Here is a 20,711-nt window from a genome sequence, read left to right as displayed (position 1 = left end):
GGTTATCGAATAGCCAATTAGAGTGTGACTAAATGAAACAAAAAACGGAAGTAAATCTATGAATGTACATTCATATCGTGAATTGGCTTATCAGTGAATGAACGAATCTATTTGAAAATAAATTATTAGAAAATAAATTATTAGAAAAAGGTTTATAATTTGTGATCTGACATTAGGTGACATAAATTTTAATTGATTTTCTTGCTGATTTATTCTTTGATTGTTTTATTAATTTATTCTTTGGTTTTTATTGACCCGGCACACATGTCACCCACGACTAACCCCAATGACCCAGCACCCATGTTAAGGCTACTGCTCAAATTTTAGCTATTTTCATTCTTAAAGTAAAGTACTTCCACCTTTTTCTCTTAATTTTAAATCTTCTTGTTTTGCTTCCTGTAAAGCTCTGAATTTGATACAGTTTTCTGCAAAAATATTTTTGAGAAGTTTCTTAAATATCTGTTTTGGCGTCTTAATTTTCTGATTTTGTTTTTTTACCGTTTCCACATTTCATTTCCATTTCAATGTATACTTTTTTTCTGTAGGTTTAAATATAATTTCAAAATTAACTTTTCGCTGAACTTTACTAAATGTTTTAAATCAATTTAATGTGTATTTGATAAATGAGAAAAATTAAGCGATACTTGTAAAATTAGCAAAATGTGAAGTTCTTAAAAAATTGTGTATTTTGTCACCAATGCTTAGTTGAAAAAAATTAGAAAGTAAAATTTTATCAATTAAATTAAACATTTCAGCCTTAATGAAATTATATGTCATTTCATTAAGTTTTAAATGGTCTTAAGGTTCATTAAGGTTTGTTTACTGGTTTATATTATCACCCGAAATAATTGATATTTTGAAAATTAATAATATTTATATATTTTCCAGGATTCATCTTTAGACAAAGCTAAATTGCCAGTTCCTGAACCTGGTGATGCAGAAAGAGCGAGCTTAGTAAACTTTGATGATATTGCTAAAGACCTCAACAAACTTCTAAGTCAAATAAAAAGCAAGTGTTTACTTACTTGTCGAATAACATTTGAACTGTCTAGTAATCTGCAATATACAAATAACTTGATACATAACCGACTTTAAATGATCAAAATTGTGAGCATTATTGGTGTAATCATCGACTTCCATTCATTAACCGCAGAAAACAAACTTATTAAAATAATTTCATGCATTAATTGGGCAAGAGGAGTGGGCTCTTAATGGTTTCAATTTTCAAAATGTAAACATTTACTTGTCTGTGTACTTTTTAAACAATCCAGTTTATAATTTACTTGTGACATCATGACTCTTTATTTGGTAATAATTGTTCAAATTCTTCAATATTTTCAATAGTTCTGTATAAATAGAATATGCACTATAATATTCACTTCTTCATTTTCTAAAACTAAAAATCTCTTTCCACTTCTGTGTCCCACATAAGATAATAAGACTCAGTTCCCAGTAATTTATCTAAGTCGAGTATGACTGACAGTAGTCAGTGATTGGAAGGGTGACCGCATTGATCTGGTTGCCATAACTTCGCACATATATCATCAAGCTACCATAGCTTGAGAACCATCTTCTCTGCCGAGGGCCAAAATTGTTGTGGCATGTATTCTGATTATCGTTAGGGATGTATACTAGACTGCCATCAATTGACCATTGTGCAACTTTAATGTGATGTAAATAAAGTACTATTTCTATTTCCTCCACATAGGATTCAATTGGATTGTGTAAATAGCATCAATTCGATTATTGATTTTGGGACATATATTTCATATGAAGTTATTTCCATTGAAATTAGTTGTAATAAAAAATACTATTAGAACAGATTCAATTGGGGGGAGAGCAGCTGTGTTGATACGAATTGACAAAGATTCCATTTTTCTTTAAAAAAAATTCGTGAAGGACTTTTATCTAAGAATTTTCATATCTAATGAGCTTTTTAAATTATATTATTTTTTGACATAGATTGTAATTAAATTTACTTTTTTCATTAATGGAGATTTACTTAAATAATAAACACATTATCGCTAACTTGCATACTCTTTTAATTGTTAAGGAAGTATTTGATTTAACTATTTTCAATAATTATTTTTCTTCCAATAAAATTTCAAAGATTAATTCTAAAAATCAAGAGAAAAAAATTACTCCTAAACAAAAACAAAAAAAGAATTAGTTCAACATAACTTATTTTTGAAAACATTTCACCATTAGATCTGGCAGACTAAAATTGCTAAACTCTTTAAGTAAATATTATGGAATTGATAATTATAATATTATCTTATATGATCCCCCTATCTATTTTTTAAGTTTGAATTCAGTTTTTTTTTAGTAATAAAAGTTACTAAAAAGGTTTAGCTTACTTCTAATCTTGTGCCTTGTTAGTTAAAATTTTAAAAAGGAACCAGTTAGAAACATCAAGTGTTGTGTGAAAAATTTTTAAAACTGAAACTTTAATTTGTAAATTATTTGTATGAATAATAAATGTAACTAAATTTTTACTTTAAATGCCTCTGATAGGTTGTGAGGCCAAAGTTCAGAAAGTATTAAATTCATCAGATGAAGAACATCAACAACCTTTTAAAGAAAAAATGGATGAATTTCTCACAAAAGGTGGGTAATGAAATTATTTGGTGATCCTTTAACATTATGTGGTTTTTATTTGCATTTAAGATTCATATTCAACTGATAACTAGCATTAATAACATACATTTTTGTGCTTTATTCAAAGACAGTGGCTATTGCAACGGATCTGTGGCAAAATAGCTCTGCTGTTATTCTGCCAACTTTTGATAACAGTGCCATTTTACAGGAACTAATCTGAGCACTTAACCTTTAAAGGCATTAGTGTAGGGTAAACCGGACAAACTTATACAGAGCAGTGGCACTTAATCTTAATAAAACAGCTCAAGGTACACCAGGCTAGTGTAGATTGAGCAATGGGGATTCGATCGTTCGGATTGTTGAAAATAATAAACAGTAACTATTAAAATACCGTTTTTCATACACTAATATTTCATTTTATAACCGGAGAGTTGAAGAACCAAACGAATTCTTAGTTTACAATTATTAATGCTTAACTGCCTAACCTTGTATTTTTGAACCTAAAGTAGAAGATAAGGGAGGAAAACCTCCAATGGTTAGCCAAACGACATGATCTATCTGCCATGCCCCCAGGGCCGGATTTACGTATAAGCTAAATAAGCTGTAGCTTGGGGCCCCGAGATGGCAAGGGCCCCCAGATCCAACTTTTTAAAGTTGGTTCTGGCTTTCTTTTTTTAAAGTTTTATTCGGAGCTGGAGCCCTCTGAAGCCTAAAATACATTTTTTTTTCTTTATTACATTGGCGAACGCTTTTCAAAATCTAATAGAAGTGTTTACAAGTATAAAATAATTGTTACTTTTTTAACCAAAAGAGCAATGACTCATGACGCCTTTTGACTCATGAAAGAGCATGACGCCTTTTGACTCATGAAAATATCCTGTAGCTACCAGTGATGGGAGTAGTCCATGGATCCTTAAAAGCGGTACTCCATGGAGTAGTCAAATAGCCGTCTCAATTTACACTGTGGGAAATGTTTTCAGCTTCTTTAAATTGCTGTGGGCTCTTTTGTCCACAGAAACACCCTTTTGTCTGATTTCTGGGCAAAAAATTTCGAGGGCTGTGGGAGAATCTTGTTTAGGGTCACTCTGTTTCGAGATTTCCGTCGTGTCTCATTGTCGTTTAATTTTAACTTTTCTTTTTTGAAAAATATATGTCTTCCAATTTATTACAAAAGCTTTTTTTCCTTTCAATTATCCTAGATGTTTTAACTAGCTTAATTGTTTAATTTACTTAATTATTGTAATTGATTTTAATTTGTTATTTTCCAAATTAATCGTGCATGAATCCGTGAACTCCTTTTTTTATTTATTTAAATGGTGGGCCACCATACAATTCCCTCTTTGACAGGCCCATCTGCCAAAATTCTTGATTTGGTTTATTTTGGATGAAATTGAGATAACAGATGTGGTAATTTTACTTACTGCTAATAGACAGAAGCAACATGTGATATTGCTTGATAGAGCATTGAAATAAAATGATCATCAGCTAAACGAATGTTTAAATATATATGTAAAAAATATTGTTCAAACCTCCTGTCTGACCAAATTTTCCATGTATCACCGAAATATGAATTATGTTTAATTTGTAAAATATGATATTTCGTACACAAAATTCATTTATTTAGTTAGCTTATGCTTTTATTGTTTATTGATCATACTTGTTTCTGTTTTTAACTCCCTGATTTTTATTGTTATTATGTGTTTAAAGTTAATAGGGCATCCAAATTTTTTAATTTATAAGAATTTCAAACTTTTAAAGCAAAGTTGAAATAACTTCTTAAAATTGCAAATTGAAACTATTTATAAAATTTTGGCAGAATTTATTTTAAATCTGTGCATTTATTTAAATAAAATAAAAAAAAATAAAAAATAAGTTTAAAAAATATAAATAAATGGCTAGATAAAATATAAAGCTGTGTTGTCAATGAAAAGGAACATATCTTTTAAACAATTCGAGTATTAATAAATTATTTAAAAATAAACAATTTGAAAAGGTAGAAAAGTTTTTTGATTTGTTTAAAAGGCAAATTTTGTCCCATCATTTGATCAAGAGACTATTTAATATCTGTTTCTAAGAAGCAGTAGGTCGCGTGTGGGTGTGCGGATGATGTAAGTAAAAGAGGCATACAAAAAAAGCCAATTTAACTTCAGTTAATGCCCTTGATATTATATTTTTAAGCTCCTCGCAAAAATGTAGTAAAAAAGTTATACAAATTAATTGTCGCAAGCAAATTAATATTAAGTAAGAACGAATAAAAAATGATATCGAAATATGCTGAATCACTAATGAGACAGGCGGGATGAAAGACATCGAAACCAATTTGATTAAATAGTAAAACTAGAAAGTGTTTCAAAAATCCGGACATGTATCAGGCTTCAATATTTTTTTACTGCCACAAAATTTATTGGGGACAATTCGTTAGATTTCAATACAGGTTTTTCTTTAATTAAATATTAACTAATATTTGTCTTTCCAAGCTTTTCATTCTGTAATAACAAATGTCAAGCATTTAAAGCATCCAGTTCAAGAATGTCAAGTATCCAAATAACTTCATTTATTAAATTTAAAAAAATAATAATAATAATAAATAAATATCCGCAAGGCAGGTGTGTATATTTGGGGCTGATGATTATGAAATCTAACACAAAACTGTGAGATGGCGGGTTCCATTCCAGCTGATGACAGTTTTTAATTATTATTTCTTAATACTGAAAAATGTATTTCTTATTTTTTTTTAAAGTATGCATGTTAAAAACTAATAGTTTAACAAGTATTTAAAAAACTAGAAAGCTACACCCCCTGTTCATTTTGCACACAAACCCTCATGGTTGTTTCTGATTAATCATTGCAGATTAAGAGGAAAAACGGTTTATTTCCGTCTTTTTATTCTACAAAAATTACGATTGAATTTCTATTTTCATTTTGAAAATGACTAAAATTTGGCAAATCAATAAAATTGGTACCTCCTGCAGAGTTATTACCCAGTGAAGATGGACTCAAGGGCACTGAGTTCGAATCCCAGTGTTGACTGGTCAATACGAATTCTACACCCGGCTTACACCAGCCACTGTGCCGAAGTAAAATATCCTCAGTGGTAGACGGATCATAGGTCCCCTTGTTGTCAGACTGACAGTGGAAAGCTTTTGTGGTTTTCCTCATCATGTAACTTAAATGCTGGTCAGTTCCATCAAAACGTCCCCCTCCAAGACGAAAATTTCTTCCAATACTTGATCCTGGAGTTCCCTTGTGTTCTGAATTGAGTTTAAAATTAGAAGTCTAATAAGTTGAACATTAGTAGTCGTAAACTCGAAATTGGGTTGGCTGTTCAATGACTATTATAAAATAAACTAATAATTTGGCCGGGGTAGCCTGGTTGGCAAGGCGTTGAACTCGTGTTTGTGAGAATGGGATTTCAAATCCAGCCGGCCGAAGAATACCCATGTATAAAATGGTGACTGGTGCATGTTAAATCTGCCATGGTCACAAAGTCTTCTAAGTTCTCACAACAAATCAATACCTCTGGGTACTGATCCAATTCTCTTGTCTTCTGGATTGAGTTCAAAATTATAAGGTGATTATTCAATATTATACGGAGTTAAACATTTGTAGTCGTAAACTCAAATTAAGTCGGTTGTTCAACGGCGGTTATGAAAAAAAAATAGAACTAATAATCAAATTATATTTTCTTATGTTCTTTTTAACTCCTTGCTTATTTTTGACACACCTTCATAATTTCATGTTTCTAAGTCAGAGCAGCAAAGCAAAATGTAACGCTTAAAAAAGAAACAATTTAGAAAGAGAAAAAAAAAATCATTTAAAATTCTAAATAACATAGATTCAGAATTTCAAGGAAAAAAAAACTCTGTTAAACGTATAATGGTTCTTCTAACATACCAAATCTTTACTCTGTGCTTATGATGTTCTTAAAATGAGTTTCTGTTTTTTTCCTCGTTCAGAAAATATGTGTAATAATAGAAAGGCTCTACATTATAGTCCCATCACAACCAATATATTTGACAATCAAGCAATATTATCAAATTTTTAATAATATAATGTTAATATTCAGCAATAAAAAATACGACAGTTTACTTTAGGTGTATAGAAATAGAATTGAACTTAAAAGGGCCCCATCATTTTCAGTAGCTTAGGGCCCCGCCAAGCTTAAATCCGGCCCTGCATGCCCCTGAAAGAGTGGCCAACAAATCTGCCCTTCAGATACCTGTATGACGAAAGGTTATTCCCCAGGTGGGCATTGAAAAAAAATATTTTATTAATTTAATATTTTAGTGATTTGCATTGTTTAGGTAAAGCAATTCGTAAAAAGTGACTGATAGTATGGTGAGAAGCTTGCACCATAATAATGCATCGCCATTATAATTTGAGAGTTAACAAATACACGTCCACAAGCTCTGCATTCTTTTATATTACTTTCCATACTTTATCTTATCTCTTTTACAGCTTATGCTGAACATAAAGAACAGGAAGAAAATCTTGAAGAATGTAAAAATAAGTATGTATAACAATTTTCTTTAAAGCATGTTTTAAAATTTTATTTATGTATGATTTTATTACTTTTGTTGTCTTAAGTAAAAGAATGTGAAATGAGTGAAAAATAAATTTTGAAATATTCATTTTAGTCAAATAATTAATTCTATTCTATTATTTTATATGTAGATTCAATGAGACAATGCTTTTCTTCAGCTGGAAAGCGAAATCTGGCAACCCTTCCGAATGGCCTCAAGAATTCTTCAGTTACTGGAAATCTTTTTGTAATGACTTCAAAGACATTTGGAAAAAAGAAATGCACAGAAAAGCCAAAGCAGAGTATGTTTATAGTTTACACAATTTCAATTACTAGTGTTTTTTTTTATTCTAGCCTTTTTCTTTCTTGTTGCCAGATTTTGTTTATGGTATTGTGTGGTTTTGCTATTCTGAGCCTGTTGTGTCATTTAAAATTGACTCAAAGTATCCAAATGATTAATTTTTCTTGATGCCTTTCAATTGATATTTTTTCCTAAATTAAAAAAAAATATAAAACAATTTTATTTGCTTTATATGTTGATTTTCTGAATTTTTATATTTATTTTTTATTTGTTTGTCAGTATCTATAGCAGTGTCAATAAATATGTATGTATATATATAGCTAATCAAAATTTGTGCATAAAGCCCCCAACAATTATTTAGAGATTAAAGAATTAAATTTTTTGAACATTACAAATATGGGCAAAAGTGTATGGAAGTATTCCAGCTAACAATTATGTTCCCATTTATCAACATGAAAGTAAAAGTTTTTGTCAAAAGAATGCATTTGGCTTGATGCTCAAAGCTCAAAATTAATATTAAATTTAATTTTTCTGTGTTGTTAAAAAAGTGATTTGTATTTAACTTTATTGTGTATCTAATAAAATATCCTGGGATCAGACATTTAAATTTTAGGATTTTTGTAATCATTTCTAGATTTGAATATATTATAGTGCAAATTTAGCTGAGTTATTGTGTGGTACAGCTCAATCCAAACCAGGATATCTTGTTATGTTTCAACTTAAACTATTTATGTTATAAAAAGGTTCAACATAGCATTTTAGGAAATGAAATTGATAGAGTTCATATTGTAATTATCTAAAAATGTCCTTTAAAATATCGGAAAGTGTCCTTAAGAATAGCAAAAAATGACCTGAAGAATTGAAAAATGTTCCTTTAAATTTATTATGTGGTATGGTTCAACAAAACGTAGGATATCCTGAGCCATATTTTAACTTCAGCTAAGTTATGTTATAAAAGGGTTCAACTTAGCATTTTAGAAAATTAAATTGATAGAAGTCATATTTTAATAATTTAAAAATGCCTTTGAAAATGCACTTAGAAAAAGAAAAAAATGCCCTTATAAACACAAAAAATGTTCTTAAAATTGGAGATATTTCCTTATAATTAATTAAACAAAACATTCAATCTGAAGCATTTTTTCATTCCTAAATTTACATGCAATCGTATCGATATGTGTATGTTGAGCAATCAATATACTTTTTCTTATAAAATTTGAAATAAATGTTTATATTAAAAAAACTATCATATTGGAAGAACAAAGTTGCATCATTAATTTTTATGATGTTAATAAAATGCTTTGAAATAAATGCAAGTGGAGATAATTTATAAATTTAGAAAAAATTAAGTATTTCTGTGTATATTTATGTTTTTTTTTTTATGAAATTTTTTCTTTGTGATGTTATATTATCATAAAATATTTCACACTTTAAGAGTGAGCTAAGAATACAGTCTTGCGCAATATTCCCAATGAATGCAAAAATTATGAAATTCAACAACAACAAAAATAAACATGGGAAAATTTCTAAAAATGATGAAAATTTAAACAAAAAATATCTGAAAAATTCTTTATAAAGAGACAACCATTTCATTAAAGGTAGAAATTAAATGCAGGAAGATTTGGTTATCGAGAGACAAATGAATGTGTAGTCAAAATTCTAACTTTAATTGTTAAAATTGCCTATAATAATAAAGTGAAATTTTTAAATGGTGCAATTTCACTTGACACTTTCAAAGATTCTGATCACTAATTTAAAGTAATTTTTTTAGACTTGAAGCAGCAAGAAAGAAGCTTCAAGAAAAGCAAGAAGAAAGGAGATCAACAGTTGTGAAAGTGAAAGATAAACCTTTAGGATTGGTAAGCTTTCATTTTCAATTTTGATTTTTTTTATATACATTTTCACTTGGAAATTTTCATTTACATAAAACAAAATGCATAACTGATATTTGCGCAGCTTTGTAAAAAAAAAAGGTTATAATTTCAAATATATATATATATATATATAATATTACTCAAGGGGAGATCCTACTTTAGACTTGTTTATATTATAATTTGTTTATTGTATGTAATATTCATTCATTGCCAATTCTTTATACTTTGCAAATATCAATGGTTAAAGATACTATGATACATTTTTTTAGTATTTTGGAGTGGATATTTGGTCCAAGTACATTTGGTCACTAGCAACCTTAGAAATCCAATTTTTTAACAACAGATTGCAATACTCTGAGTGAGAATTACTTCAATAATTATAAAATATAGAAATGATTTTTTTTAAATTTGTTTTTAATACCATAAAGAACACATGATTAGAATTTGAGATTTTTTTTTTTGGAAAAACATGTTATTTGGCATTACTGTTAATTAGGAGAATTATCCCTTTTAACCCCCAATGATTTCAATGTATTAAAATCAATCCTTTTAGTTTTTCTATTTATTGCATTAAGAATAAATGTGTCAAATTTTAGCTTTCCAACTTCATGGGAAGTTTGAGAACTTTGCTTTCTATATATACAGATAACTCTGGGAAACAGTTTTTTTCCATGTTTTCTATTTAATGAGATTTTTTAACAGATCTTATCGTATCACTGATTTCAAATCTGCAATCAATTCCTCTCTCTCTCCGAGGTAGAGTTTTTTTTTTTTAATTGCCTAGTCTGCTTTTTGTCTAAATATACAAGTTTAAAAAAAATATATATAATAAGAGGTCGCATGAATGTTGCGACAAACTTCTAGGAGAGTTAGGGCACATAATCGGGAGTGAAATTGCATAGGCACCCATCCCTGGAAGTGTTTCCATATGTTGTTCTGAGTACTTTCATATTATGAACCGTTTCTTCATTATCTTCAGAACAGGTCATAATGGAGAAGCGCCCTAGCCATACAACAACATTTTCAAGCATGGGTTCCTATGCAGTTTAAATCCTGATGATGCGTGCTAACTCCCCTAGAAGTTTGTCACAACATTTAGGCAACATACAATGTCTCTAAATTTATACATTTTGACAAAAAATAGACTAAAAATGTCATTTTAAAAGTAAAAGAAAAATCTGTTGCTTTGGGGTACTAATTTCAGATTTAATGAAGTATTTGTATACAAGCTGAAGTATTTGCATGCATGCTATAAAAAAAAATTTCCCTAGTGTAATTCTTATTTGCTCAAAATTATTTAAATACTTTCAGCTCGTAATTCAGATCTTATATTACAAAATCAGCCTAATTTGAAAACTGGACATACACGAAAAGAGAATATTAAAATTCCATACTAGTTGTATACTATTGTAATGATTATAAAGTGTTTTATTCTCTTACAGAAAGCAAAGTTAGCAAAGAAGGGGATGCTCTTAAAAGACTTAACCACCGATACGTAGCAGCTTTTAAAATCTTGTAGATATTCCTATCATTCAAGTGCCTATGTATGTTGTCAATATTTTCAACTAGCAACTCGCAGTGTCTTTATTTCAATGGCAGAAATTACTATTTATGTATAATAAGCATAATTTATTTTTTCCTAAATACCAGCTCAATAAAAATAACTTTATTTTGGTAATGAGTTTTATCATTACACACCATTTTCTTATGATTGTTAAAAATATAAAATGTAAATTTGGTTTGGCGACAGTATGTGATTTTTCATAAAGTATTAGAAAACATAATATTTTTTAACATTCAGTTGTTTAAGTTTCTTATTGTAGTTTTGAGATGTATTTCTACTTTAAATTCATGTTTTGAAATATACTTTATTATTACAGAAATATATGACAATAAAATTGTAATTCGTTTGGTGAAAAAAAAAATTATTTTAACAAGTTCGCACTAAAAGAAGTTAGTAAACACATTTTGTATTTATTATTAAGTTTAACACAATTATTATTTTTTTGTTTAAATTCTATGATTCAAACTTTTTTTCTTGCAAGCTAAATATTCACAGTATTGATCTAACTAAACAACAGTGTGGATTTGCAACCCAAATATCTATATTGCATAAAATTGGAAAAATTTTCAGAAAATAATTTTAAGATTCTTTATACTAATAGCATTATTAAAATAAATATACATTTCCAGCTTTTATAATGCATTTAAAATAATATTCAAAATATTTACTTATTGTTTTGTTTTCTATAAAAATATATATATAATGTTGTAAAATAATTTTTGAAGAAGTGAAAAATAAGTTTAGAACCTTTAGTTTAGATTATTTTGTTTACATTAAAAAAATGTCCTGGATTTAAAAACTTAAGGAACTAATTATTTATTATATGTAAAAAGTTTTAGATTTTACGTAAATCTTGCACATTTAATTAATTAGTTCTTAAAGAAGGAATTCAATGAAATTACTGAATATTTTTTTAGCCAGTTAAAGTATTAACCCTCTGACATTATTACATTTTGTAAACTGCCTTTTATACTATAATTCTTTTCAGCGAAACAAATCAGTTTCTTTTATTTTATAATATGAAGATACCATATCCAAGAGAAAATTAGTCTCATATATTTTTTTTTAATTTATACACCAGATTTCTTTAATTTTGTTTTGTTCCAATAATTTTTGATTTATATAAAGTTTTAACATTTCTTTAGCTATATAAATCTCTTACATTTTGTTAAAAAAGTAAATTTGTGTTTAAATTGAGACTAATTTAGAAATTTATTTTGAAACTGCCAATCTACTTTTTGTCCATAATTTAGATTTCTTTCTAATAAATTGTACTAAAAACTACAGCTGTTAAATAATGCAAAAATCAAAGTAAATGCAATGGGTATATCCAGTATGGTCTTGAAAATTTATTTTATTTTTCCCCTTAATCAGAATTTTGCAAAACTTTTCCTTTCTCAAACAGTCAAAAGAGTTTCCTCTAATATACTTTTAAGGATGATACTTTCACAAATGACTTACTCAGCAATAAAATAATTTTTTGTTTTTAAAGTGTGTGATGCATTTATTTACATTAAAATGTATCTTTAAAACTTATTAATAAATTATAAATTAATTTGTCAAAAACATTATCATTTCTTAATTTTATTGTATATTTATTTAATATAATTAAATTAATTTTTTTGTTCATTGTAATTTAAGATATAATTCATGTTACTGTTAGTAAATAATGTAAACAATTTATTAAACATTCCAATTTACTCAGAGGCGGATTATACCTTTCGTAGGCCCTAGGCATAGCCGTTTTTGGTGCCCTCCTTCACCCACTCCTCCCCTCTTTTCAAAATATATGCTAAAATTTTCTTGCATATTTTTTTTTACATTTTTATTAATATGGATTTTAATTTACAAATTTGTTTATTGAACTTTATCTGCAATACCGACATACTGCCGATATTGCAGTTGATATCGATAATACCATTATGATTAATTCAATCGATAACTATGTAAACACTTCACGTCAACAATACAACAACAAACCAGCAAAGAAAACAGTTAATATGATCACTTTAGCTCTCCAGGAACCAGGGATAGAATTGTGCACAGTAGTCAAATTGTACGATAGTTTATTGCAACATTTTCAAAACATGCACACCGAAAAATCGTTTGACGAATTAGAATCGAAAGCACAAGTTCTTTTGCCGAATTCTGAATATAAAATAAGGAGAACACGAAAACGAAAGAGGTTTTCCGACGAAACAGAAGAACAAGAAGTAATTTCAAACTCGAATCCAAGACAAATGTTTTTGTCAGGAACGCATTACGCCATTTTAGATGTATTAATTTCAGACTAAAATGACTAAAAGGCATAAAGCTTACAGCGATTTGTACGATAATTTCGGTTTTCTTGTTCACGAAAATTTGTCAGAATCTGAGATTAAACTGAAAGCTCAAAATTTGGTGAAAATTTACTCATCCGAATTAGAGGAAAACTTTGTGGATGAATTTTTACTATTTTCAAATTTGTATGAACATAAATCTGCACAAGAAATGTTGAAGACTCAAATTAAAGATAAACTTGTGAATACTTTTCCTAACGTTCACATTGCATTAAGAATATATTTGTCGATTCTTGGATCAAATGCAGAAGGAGAAAGATCTTTCTCCAGATTAAAATTGATAAAAAAATTATTTGCGTTCAACAATGAATCAAGATCGTTTGGCATCGCTTGCACTTATGTCTATTGAATACGACATTTTACGTAGTTTGGAATTCGACAGCATAATACAAGATTTCGTTGAATCGCAAAAAAGTAATATATTAGATCATAAGAGTCTGCAAAATAATTTATTACCGAAAATTATTATATTTTTATTTGTATCTTCATAATTTTGCGCAAAATGCACTTGTTGTTTTTAAAGCTAAATTATTTTTGTCAACAAATATTTTTCTCCCAAGTTTTTCGTAGGCCCCTGAATTTCGTAAGCCCTAGGCACGTGCCTAGTGTGCCTATAGGTTAATCCGGCCCTGAATTTACTATAAGAAAAGTTTTATTTTTAGTTGCAGCTAGTGCATTAAATAAACTATCAAGTATTGAAATATATTCCATTTACAGTATAATTTGTCGCATGTAATCTTTTTAATATGTTGATATTTGTGTAATGATACTTAATATTTTATTCATTGGTTTTTGTTATTTTCTGTGACTGTTTGATTTTGCAATTTTGTGATACATGTTTTTCAATGTTATTAACTTCATTATTTCGTTGAAATGTTTTATAGTTATCTTACTGATGTGATTACCATGTAACAAAAGATATTTTCATTTCTTAGCTTTATTTGTATGAATTTCTTTAATAATGTAAACAGTTTAATGTTGATGATCGTCGTTTGTTTTAATGTGCAATATCACAAATTATAACATTGTCCCAATTGTTGATAGTATAAATTCCATACTCAGATTTTACAATATTAAATATAAATATCTATTCATTTAATCTTGTCAATTATGTATCAATTCTTAAAAAATCATTGGTAATTTTAAAATGTGTATATTTTTGTTTAATTTTGTGTAAAATTTGTATTTGTACAAAATTAAATTAAAAGAATTGAGTCTTTTATTAGTATTTACAATAACTATTAACAATATTTTTCAGAAATAACTAGTTAAAATAAAATAATTTTTAATTTCTACAGCTCCTGCTACTTTAAAAACAGAATTTACTCTAACTACGTTATATGGTTAGGCAATAATGCTTTCAAATATGTGTGCATTAGGTAATTTTAAGGCTAATTAAGCTACCAATCTCTGTATAGTGCCTAATTTATATATGGCATTACTAGCTGTGTTTAAATGTTTTTCTTCTAAAGAAACTTGTATTACATTTTTAAAAATTTATTATTTGTGAAAAAAAAAGATATGAGTTGTTTCCTGATCCTTATTTATTTGTACAAATATTTTTTTTTTCTCAGACATTCCGATTGAAAATTTGTGTTAAAGAGGACAAAAGCATATCCTATCTGTGATATCTACAGTTTTTCATTTTCGTAAGATCTAAATTCGGTAATATTTATGATATTTTAAAGTATCGACCCTATATTTCCAAATATAAGCTGTATGTGTGTTTTCCCCAACAAAATTTAGCCAAAAAATAAATAATAATGTATAAGTAAATAAACTGAAGTGAAAAAGAGTTTCTTGAAAGCAACTAGAATGATTTTGTATAATGAAGATTAAAAAGTTTTTAAGTCAGATAGTATTCAAAGTTATAATGGCATCTCAATAACAAAGGGGAAGTTTGCAAATTGTTTTAAAGCTAGGATTTTGACATTAAAATATTTATAAATATTTTTTTTCTTCTTAAATTGGCTTAAAAATTCAAAGCCATGTTGTCTTTTATTTTTGTGCTATTGTTGCTACCAAATACTTCTATTAGCAAATTCTGGGGGATCCTAACCAATTTAACTTTTCAAAAATTACAATTGAAAAGTAAAGTATATTTTAATTATATGCAAAAAATAGTTTTTTTTTTATCCATTCAAGTGCTATGGTGAAATATAAAAAAATTTGTGCAATATTCAAAAATTCACATTTATATTTTTAAGTATTACACAACACAATTGTGATATAGCACAATATCACAATTTGTCAGTCTAAAAAAAAAGGTCTATACTGTGTTAAGAGGAAATTTTGACAAATTATTCTCTGTTTGTGGGCCATTTTGTCAGATTATCAGGGAAAATTATGCCAAATTATTTCTTGTTTTGTGAAAATTCTGCCAAATCATCCACTTAGAGAAACTTTTGCAAATTATCCACTGTTCTTTGATAGCTGTGATGGCAATGATAATTTTTTACCTCCAGTCTTTGGAAAGGGGTCTTTTAGCAGTAGATTTATTTGAAGAAAAAAAAATTACCTTAAAAACAAGGTAACACCTTGCAATTTTGAGCATTTCTAAAAAAGTACAAAATTATATTAAAATTGTAAATTAATCTGTAATATTGCCTCTTTATTTTAATGTTGAGATGTGCTGGGACAATTAGCATGTGTTTGAGCTTAGGCTTAGGGTCACTACCACTGGTTCTCAAAATCTAAGGGAATTCCATCGTAACTACATTTTCTCACATTACTATTGAAAAATTAAAAGCAAATAAACTCTTAGTGTACATTGAGAAATTTTGATCAAAACTTTCAGAAATTCTACTGTTTTACAAATTCTATGTGAACCATGACTTTGAAAAGTACTCAAAAGAAAAAATAATTGTTTCCTTATTGAGAAAACATTGCTTCTCATTTAGGTCTGGTGCTGAAATCCTATTAAATTAACTGACAAAGATGCTTTACTTTTTACCAAAATTTTAATTTATTACAGCAATAAAAGAAAATGAAATTCCTTAAATTCTTATAACCAGTGTGAAACAAGTGGCTTTTCAAAGTAACTGTACACACAAAGTCGATATTTTATTGTAGTTTTATTAGATTCAATAAATGATACATAAATATTTTGCTTAGCATTGCAAGTTCTGCTCTCAGATATTATGCTTCATCTATTGTTTTGTTTCTTACTTAACATATCACTTGTATCCATTTTAAATATAGATATGTTGTAGGCTAATTGAAAAATCCAGCTCTTTGCAATTATTCATGACTAATTTTATTTTATAACCAGTATATATAAAAACCCGACTTATTTTTCAGTTCATATTCAACTCCGAGGCTTTGTAATTTAAGAAACCAACTTAGACGACAGGAATTCCCGGATCAAGTATTTAGACAAATTAGTCTTTGTGGAGGAATTTTAGATAGAACTAACTTGCATTTACATTGCATGGAGAGGAAAACCACAAACCCCACTCAATCAGCATTGTGGTCAGTGTGAGCCGTAAGCAGAATTCGTATTGACCAGCCGTCTCTGGGATTCAAGTCTGTGTCATTTTATTGATAGGCGAGCTGAGTTTTTTCTACTTTCAATTAACGTGCCCAATATTTTGCAGATTCATTACAATCTGTTTATATACCTTTTAGGCAATATTTTATTAATTTCTTTTATAACTGTCCTTGAACAGCTGACCCAATTTTATGGGTTTAGGACTACTAATGTTCAACTCCGTAGCCTTGTAATTTTGAACCCAATCCAGAAGACAAGGAAACTCCTGGATCAAGTATTGGGAGAAATTTGCCTTTGTGGAGGACGTTTTGATGGAACTAACCCGCATTCGCGTTACATGGAGAGGAGACCACCAGATCCTCCCATGGTTAGCCTGATGGTTAGGATATTTCACGTCAGTACTGTGGTCGGTGCAAGCCGTATGCGGAATTCGTATCAACTGGGAATCGAACCTGGTTCGCCGCATTGGAAGGCGAACGCTCCATCCCCTGAGCCACCAGAAAAATTATATTTTATTATAGGCAATATGTTAATATGGGCCGGGATAGCCTCGTTGGTAGGGCATTAGGCCCATGTCGAAGAGATCGCTGGTTTGATCCCCGCCGGCTAAAGACTCCCTGCGTAGTAAATGGTGATTGATGCACATTAAACCTGTCGAGTCACAAAGCCCTCTGTGTTCCCCTAACAAATTAATACCTCTGGGGATACTGATCCAGGAGCTCTCTTGGCTTCTGGATTGGGATCAAAATTAGAAGGATACAGAGTTGAACACTGATAGTCGTAAACTCAGAAATGAGTTGGCTGTTCAACGACAGTTATAAAATAAAAATGAAATATCTTATTATATATTTAATATAATTAAGTGGCTATTTGAAAAGAGACGTAATATTCAATTAGCTTACGACAGATATATAGAAAACATTACACATGTAGTAATGAAAGATGCAATATTGCTGTGATTATAGATAGTTAAATTTGTGATACTTAATAATAGATCTGATGGAGATTGATTTGTGTTAGATTCAGTTTCGATAGTCTTATTCGGTGTAAGATGCATTTTTCAGAATCTTATTCAGTGTACCTTTATCTTAAAATTCATTATGTTGTGTATTTAAAAATGTTGTACTATGTAAAAAAAAGTCAGACTATTCTTTATTAATGCATTTTAATTGTTCTTTTGTTTACATTACAGCTCTTAAATTATATCTATCTATTTTGCTGAAAACTGATGGTTTAAAACTGAAATACTCCTTTGTGGGCCATCGAGCTTCGAAATGTTACCTTATAAGATACATAGTTGTTAAGGTAAATTTTTGTAATTAATTTGATGCATTTAATTGCTTATTATAGACTTGATTAAAATTCAAATGCTACTGTATTAAACAACGCTTTACAAGAGTAAAATGATTTTGAAAAAAAAAAATTTCTTTTATTTTATTAATTAAAAACTTTTTGTTTATGTAACCGTTACGTTGAAAGACACAAAGCTTCAAGCAGACAATTTATAATTTAGATAATTTTTCTTAAGCAAACAATATTATTCATATCATTTCATCAATTTTCTTAATAAAATACTTTTGCTTTAATATTTTGTGTTTGTCGATATTGAGTATTGTGCTCAAAAGGTACTTCATTTTTGCATTTTCCAGTATTTGATAATCCAATAAATAATGATCTCCTGAATAATTAAAGTTTTAAAAATATGTTATTTTAAAATTTCAAACCTAGAGAGCTGTTTTGTATTGAAATGTAAACATTTTCCCTTATATTACATCATTTATTTGTTGATTTTGTCATTTTGTGATATAAGTTCTTAAACATTCCATGGTAATAAAAGCTATTTTTCTGGCTGATTCAAGGGGACCACGGTTCATTTTATCAGATCTCGCTATATATCGTTGTTATTAGAAGTTTTTTTTTAACCCTTTGACACGCATCGGACTCCTGTTCTCTTTTGTACATTTTTTTTTCTGCTCTAATTGCAAACAAAAATAAATTTTGGTATTTTTTAATTTTAAAAAACAGTCTAATAGTTGCTAAAATAAATCTGTTAGATTACCTGAATTATATTTGTACTAAACTATGAATTCCGAATAAATGTAGTTTGGAGAGAAAAAATTTCACTCATATTCAAAAATTTATCAATAATTAATTTTGTCAATGAAAGAAATATCAACTGTTTCTCTTAGATCTGAATAACTGTAAATAAGTGCAAATTTAAAAAAATAATTGCTTCTAAGTGAGCCTTGTTTGGAAGATTTTACCTTGACCACAGAAAAAGACACTGTTTTATGCTCTATTTCATAACCATAAATTATCTAAGTGCAAAGTATAATATTTTTCTCTTATTTTGATCTAAATTAATACAAAGTAGTGACAAAAGTATGAAAAATATGTTTATTAAAAATTCTCCGTCAAAGGGTTAAATCCTGCAATTGATTCATTGATCATTTTATTTATATAAGGATATAGTTTTTCTTGAGAATAATGAAAGAACAATGTCTATATATATATTTTTTTGTAAAGCTTTCATTAGAATCAAATGGTTTGTCTGTGTTCCTATTAATTATACTTAAAATATCTCGCTTGTTTTAAATGCTACTTTTAACATATTTAGGTAACGTTTTGAAACGTTTTTTGCAATACTTTCGATATACAGTTTCTTTTTCTAAAAATATCTAGAAAGGAAATGGTTATGTATATTATTTTTCAAAAGTAAATAAACAATTATTTAAAAAAATGTCATTCATTGTGTATTTATTTAATTTTACTTTAAACTTATTTTATTTTTCAGTTTATGAATTATTATTTTCACTATGCAGGATGTCAGTTATGAACTATTATTTTCACTATGCAGGATGTCAGTTATGAACTATTATTTTCACTATGCAGGATGTCAGTTATGAACGTTCCCTTCCTTAGAATCCTTGACAAAACTAAAAGGACTAATATGCACGTTAGGATTAATTTTTAAAAGAAAAAAAAACAAAAAAGCTATTTAAACCTTACAGTGAGAGGCAAAACAGGAAACCTCAAAACCTGTTTGACTGTTAAAGTGAATAAATTGGAAATGATAGGCCTCTGTTAAAAACACCCTAAAATTTAATCAGACAATCGAATTGGTTTTGACTTTCTTCTTCATATGAACTGGCACATTTCAATCATAGAGCTGGAATAAAAGTAGAACAAGCCCTCTATTATATTTCATTACAATCTAAGTTTTAAAAATGGTTTAAAATGCTTCACATAATTCATACGTATATACATGCATGTATGTACTACGTATGGACATACATGCATTTTATGAACAGTACGCCGAAAATAAACGGCCGTCACTGAATAACTGTCGTACAAATGATCTTGACGTTTTAGGACCCAATTTAGTCCCGCAGTGGACTGATCGTTACGACACGGTTCCCAGCAGATCACCGAAGTCAAGCATCACTGGCTGCGGTCAGTGTGCGGGTGGGTGACCACTTGGATCAGCCTGCGTAGGGACCGAGGGTGTGCGGTATTGGTCCTCGTTAAACTGTTCTACCGTAAAGTGCTCGACTTCGCGTTCAGGTCGCCGGGCTACCGAAGCGGGGGGTCCCCTCTGCAGAGGATCAAAACTGTGATGGCATGTCTTCGGATCATCCTCAGGGATGTTTCCCAGACCGTCGCCAATAGCCCATTGTGTAGCTCTAGTGCAACGCAAATGAACAATAACAACAAAGACTCAATTTTAATAATGCGAGAGGGTGACTTCAAATATGTTAATTAATTGGTGCTGACGATATCTTTAGTTATGAAATCAGACACAAAATACTTTCTTGTACGTTAACAAAAACACAAAAAAATATTATTGTTAGTCGCAATCTCGGAAATATGATCCCAATAGTTTGGTCAGGAGATAATTCCAACGTTTGGACTCCTTAATGTTAATTTCTTTTTTTGCATATTTCGCCATATCTTGAAAACTTTTTCAGGGAATCAAAAACTTTTTTAACACAATCATAAAATTTGTTTATCTAAAGATAATTACGT

At 28.9% G+C, this 20,711-nt stretch overlaps 1 protein-coding gene across 3 annotated transcripts in view; it reads left to right on the top strand.

Moving 5' to 3' along the window:
• Nucleotides 1-19,430, top strand: part of LOC107455371 (uncharacterized) — a 64,661-nt gene extending 45,231 nt beyond the window's left edge. For 2 of the 3 annotated variants that reach the window (XM_016072909.4, XM_016072943.5), the window contains exons 16-21: nucleotides 889-1,009; nucleotides 2,515-2,607; nucleotides 7,057-7,108; nucleotides 7,273-7,422; nucleotides 9,190-9,277; nucleotides 10,735-19,430. In XM_016072909.4, the coding sequence (XP_015928395.1) occupies nucleotides 889-1,009; nucleotides 2,515-2,607; nucleotides 7,057-7,108; nucleotides 7,273-7,422; nucleotides 9,190-9,277; nucleotides 10,735-10,791 (561 nt within the window). In that variant the 3' untranslated portion in view covers nucleotides 10,792-19,430. The remainder of the gene's footprint in view (nucleotides 1-888; nucleotides 1,010-2,514; nucleotides 2,608-7,056; nucleotides 7,109-7,272; nucleotides 7,423-9,189; nucleotides 9,278-10,734) is intronic. The other variant, XM_016072918.5, reaches the window with a different exon arrangement.
• Nucleotides 19,431-20,711: the final 1,281 nt, after the last annotated feature.

Source organism: Parasteatoda tepidariorum, chromosome 4 (genome assembly GCF_982258835.1).
Source record: "Parasteatoda tepidariorum strain Cologne lab strain chromosome 4, Ptep-v5.0, whole genome shotgun sequence".
Lineage (NCBI taxonomy): Eukaryota > Metazoa > Arthropoda > Arachnida > Araneae > Theridiidae > Parasteatoda > Parasteatoda tepidariorum.
Note: the sequence above shows the minus strand (reverse complement) of the source record. Positions and strands in the feature narration are given on the sequence as shown.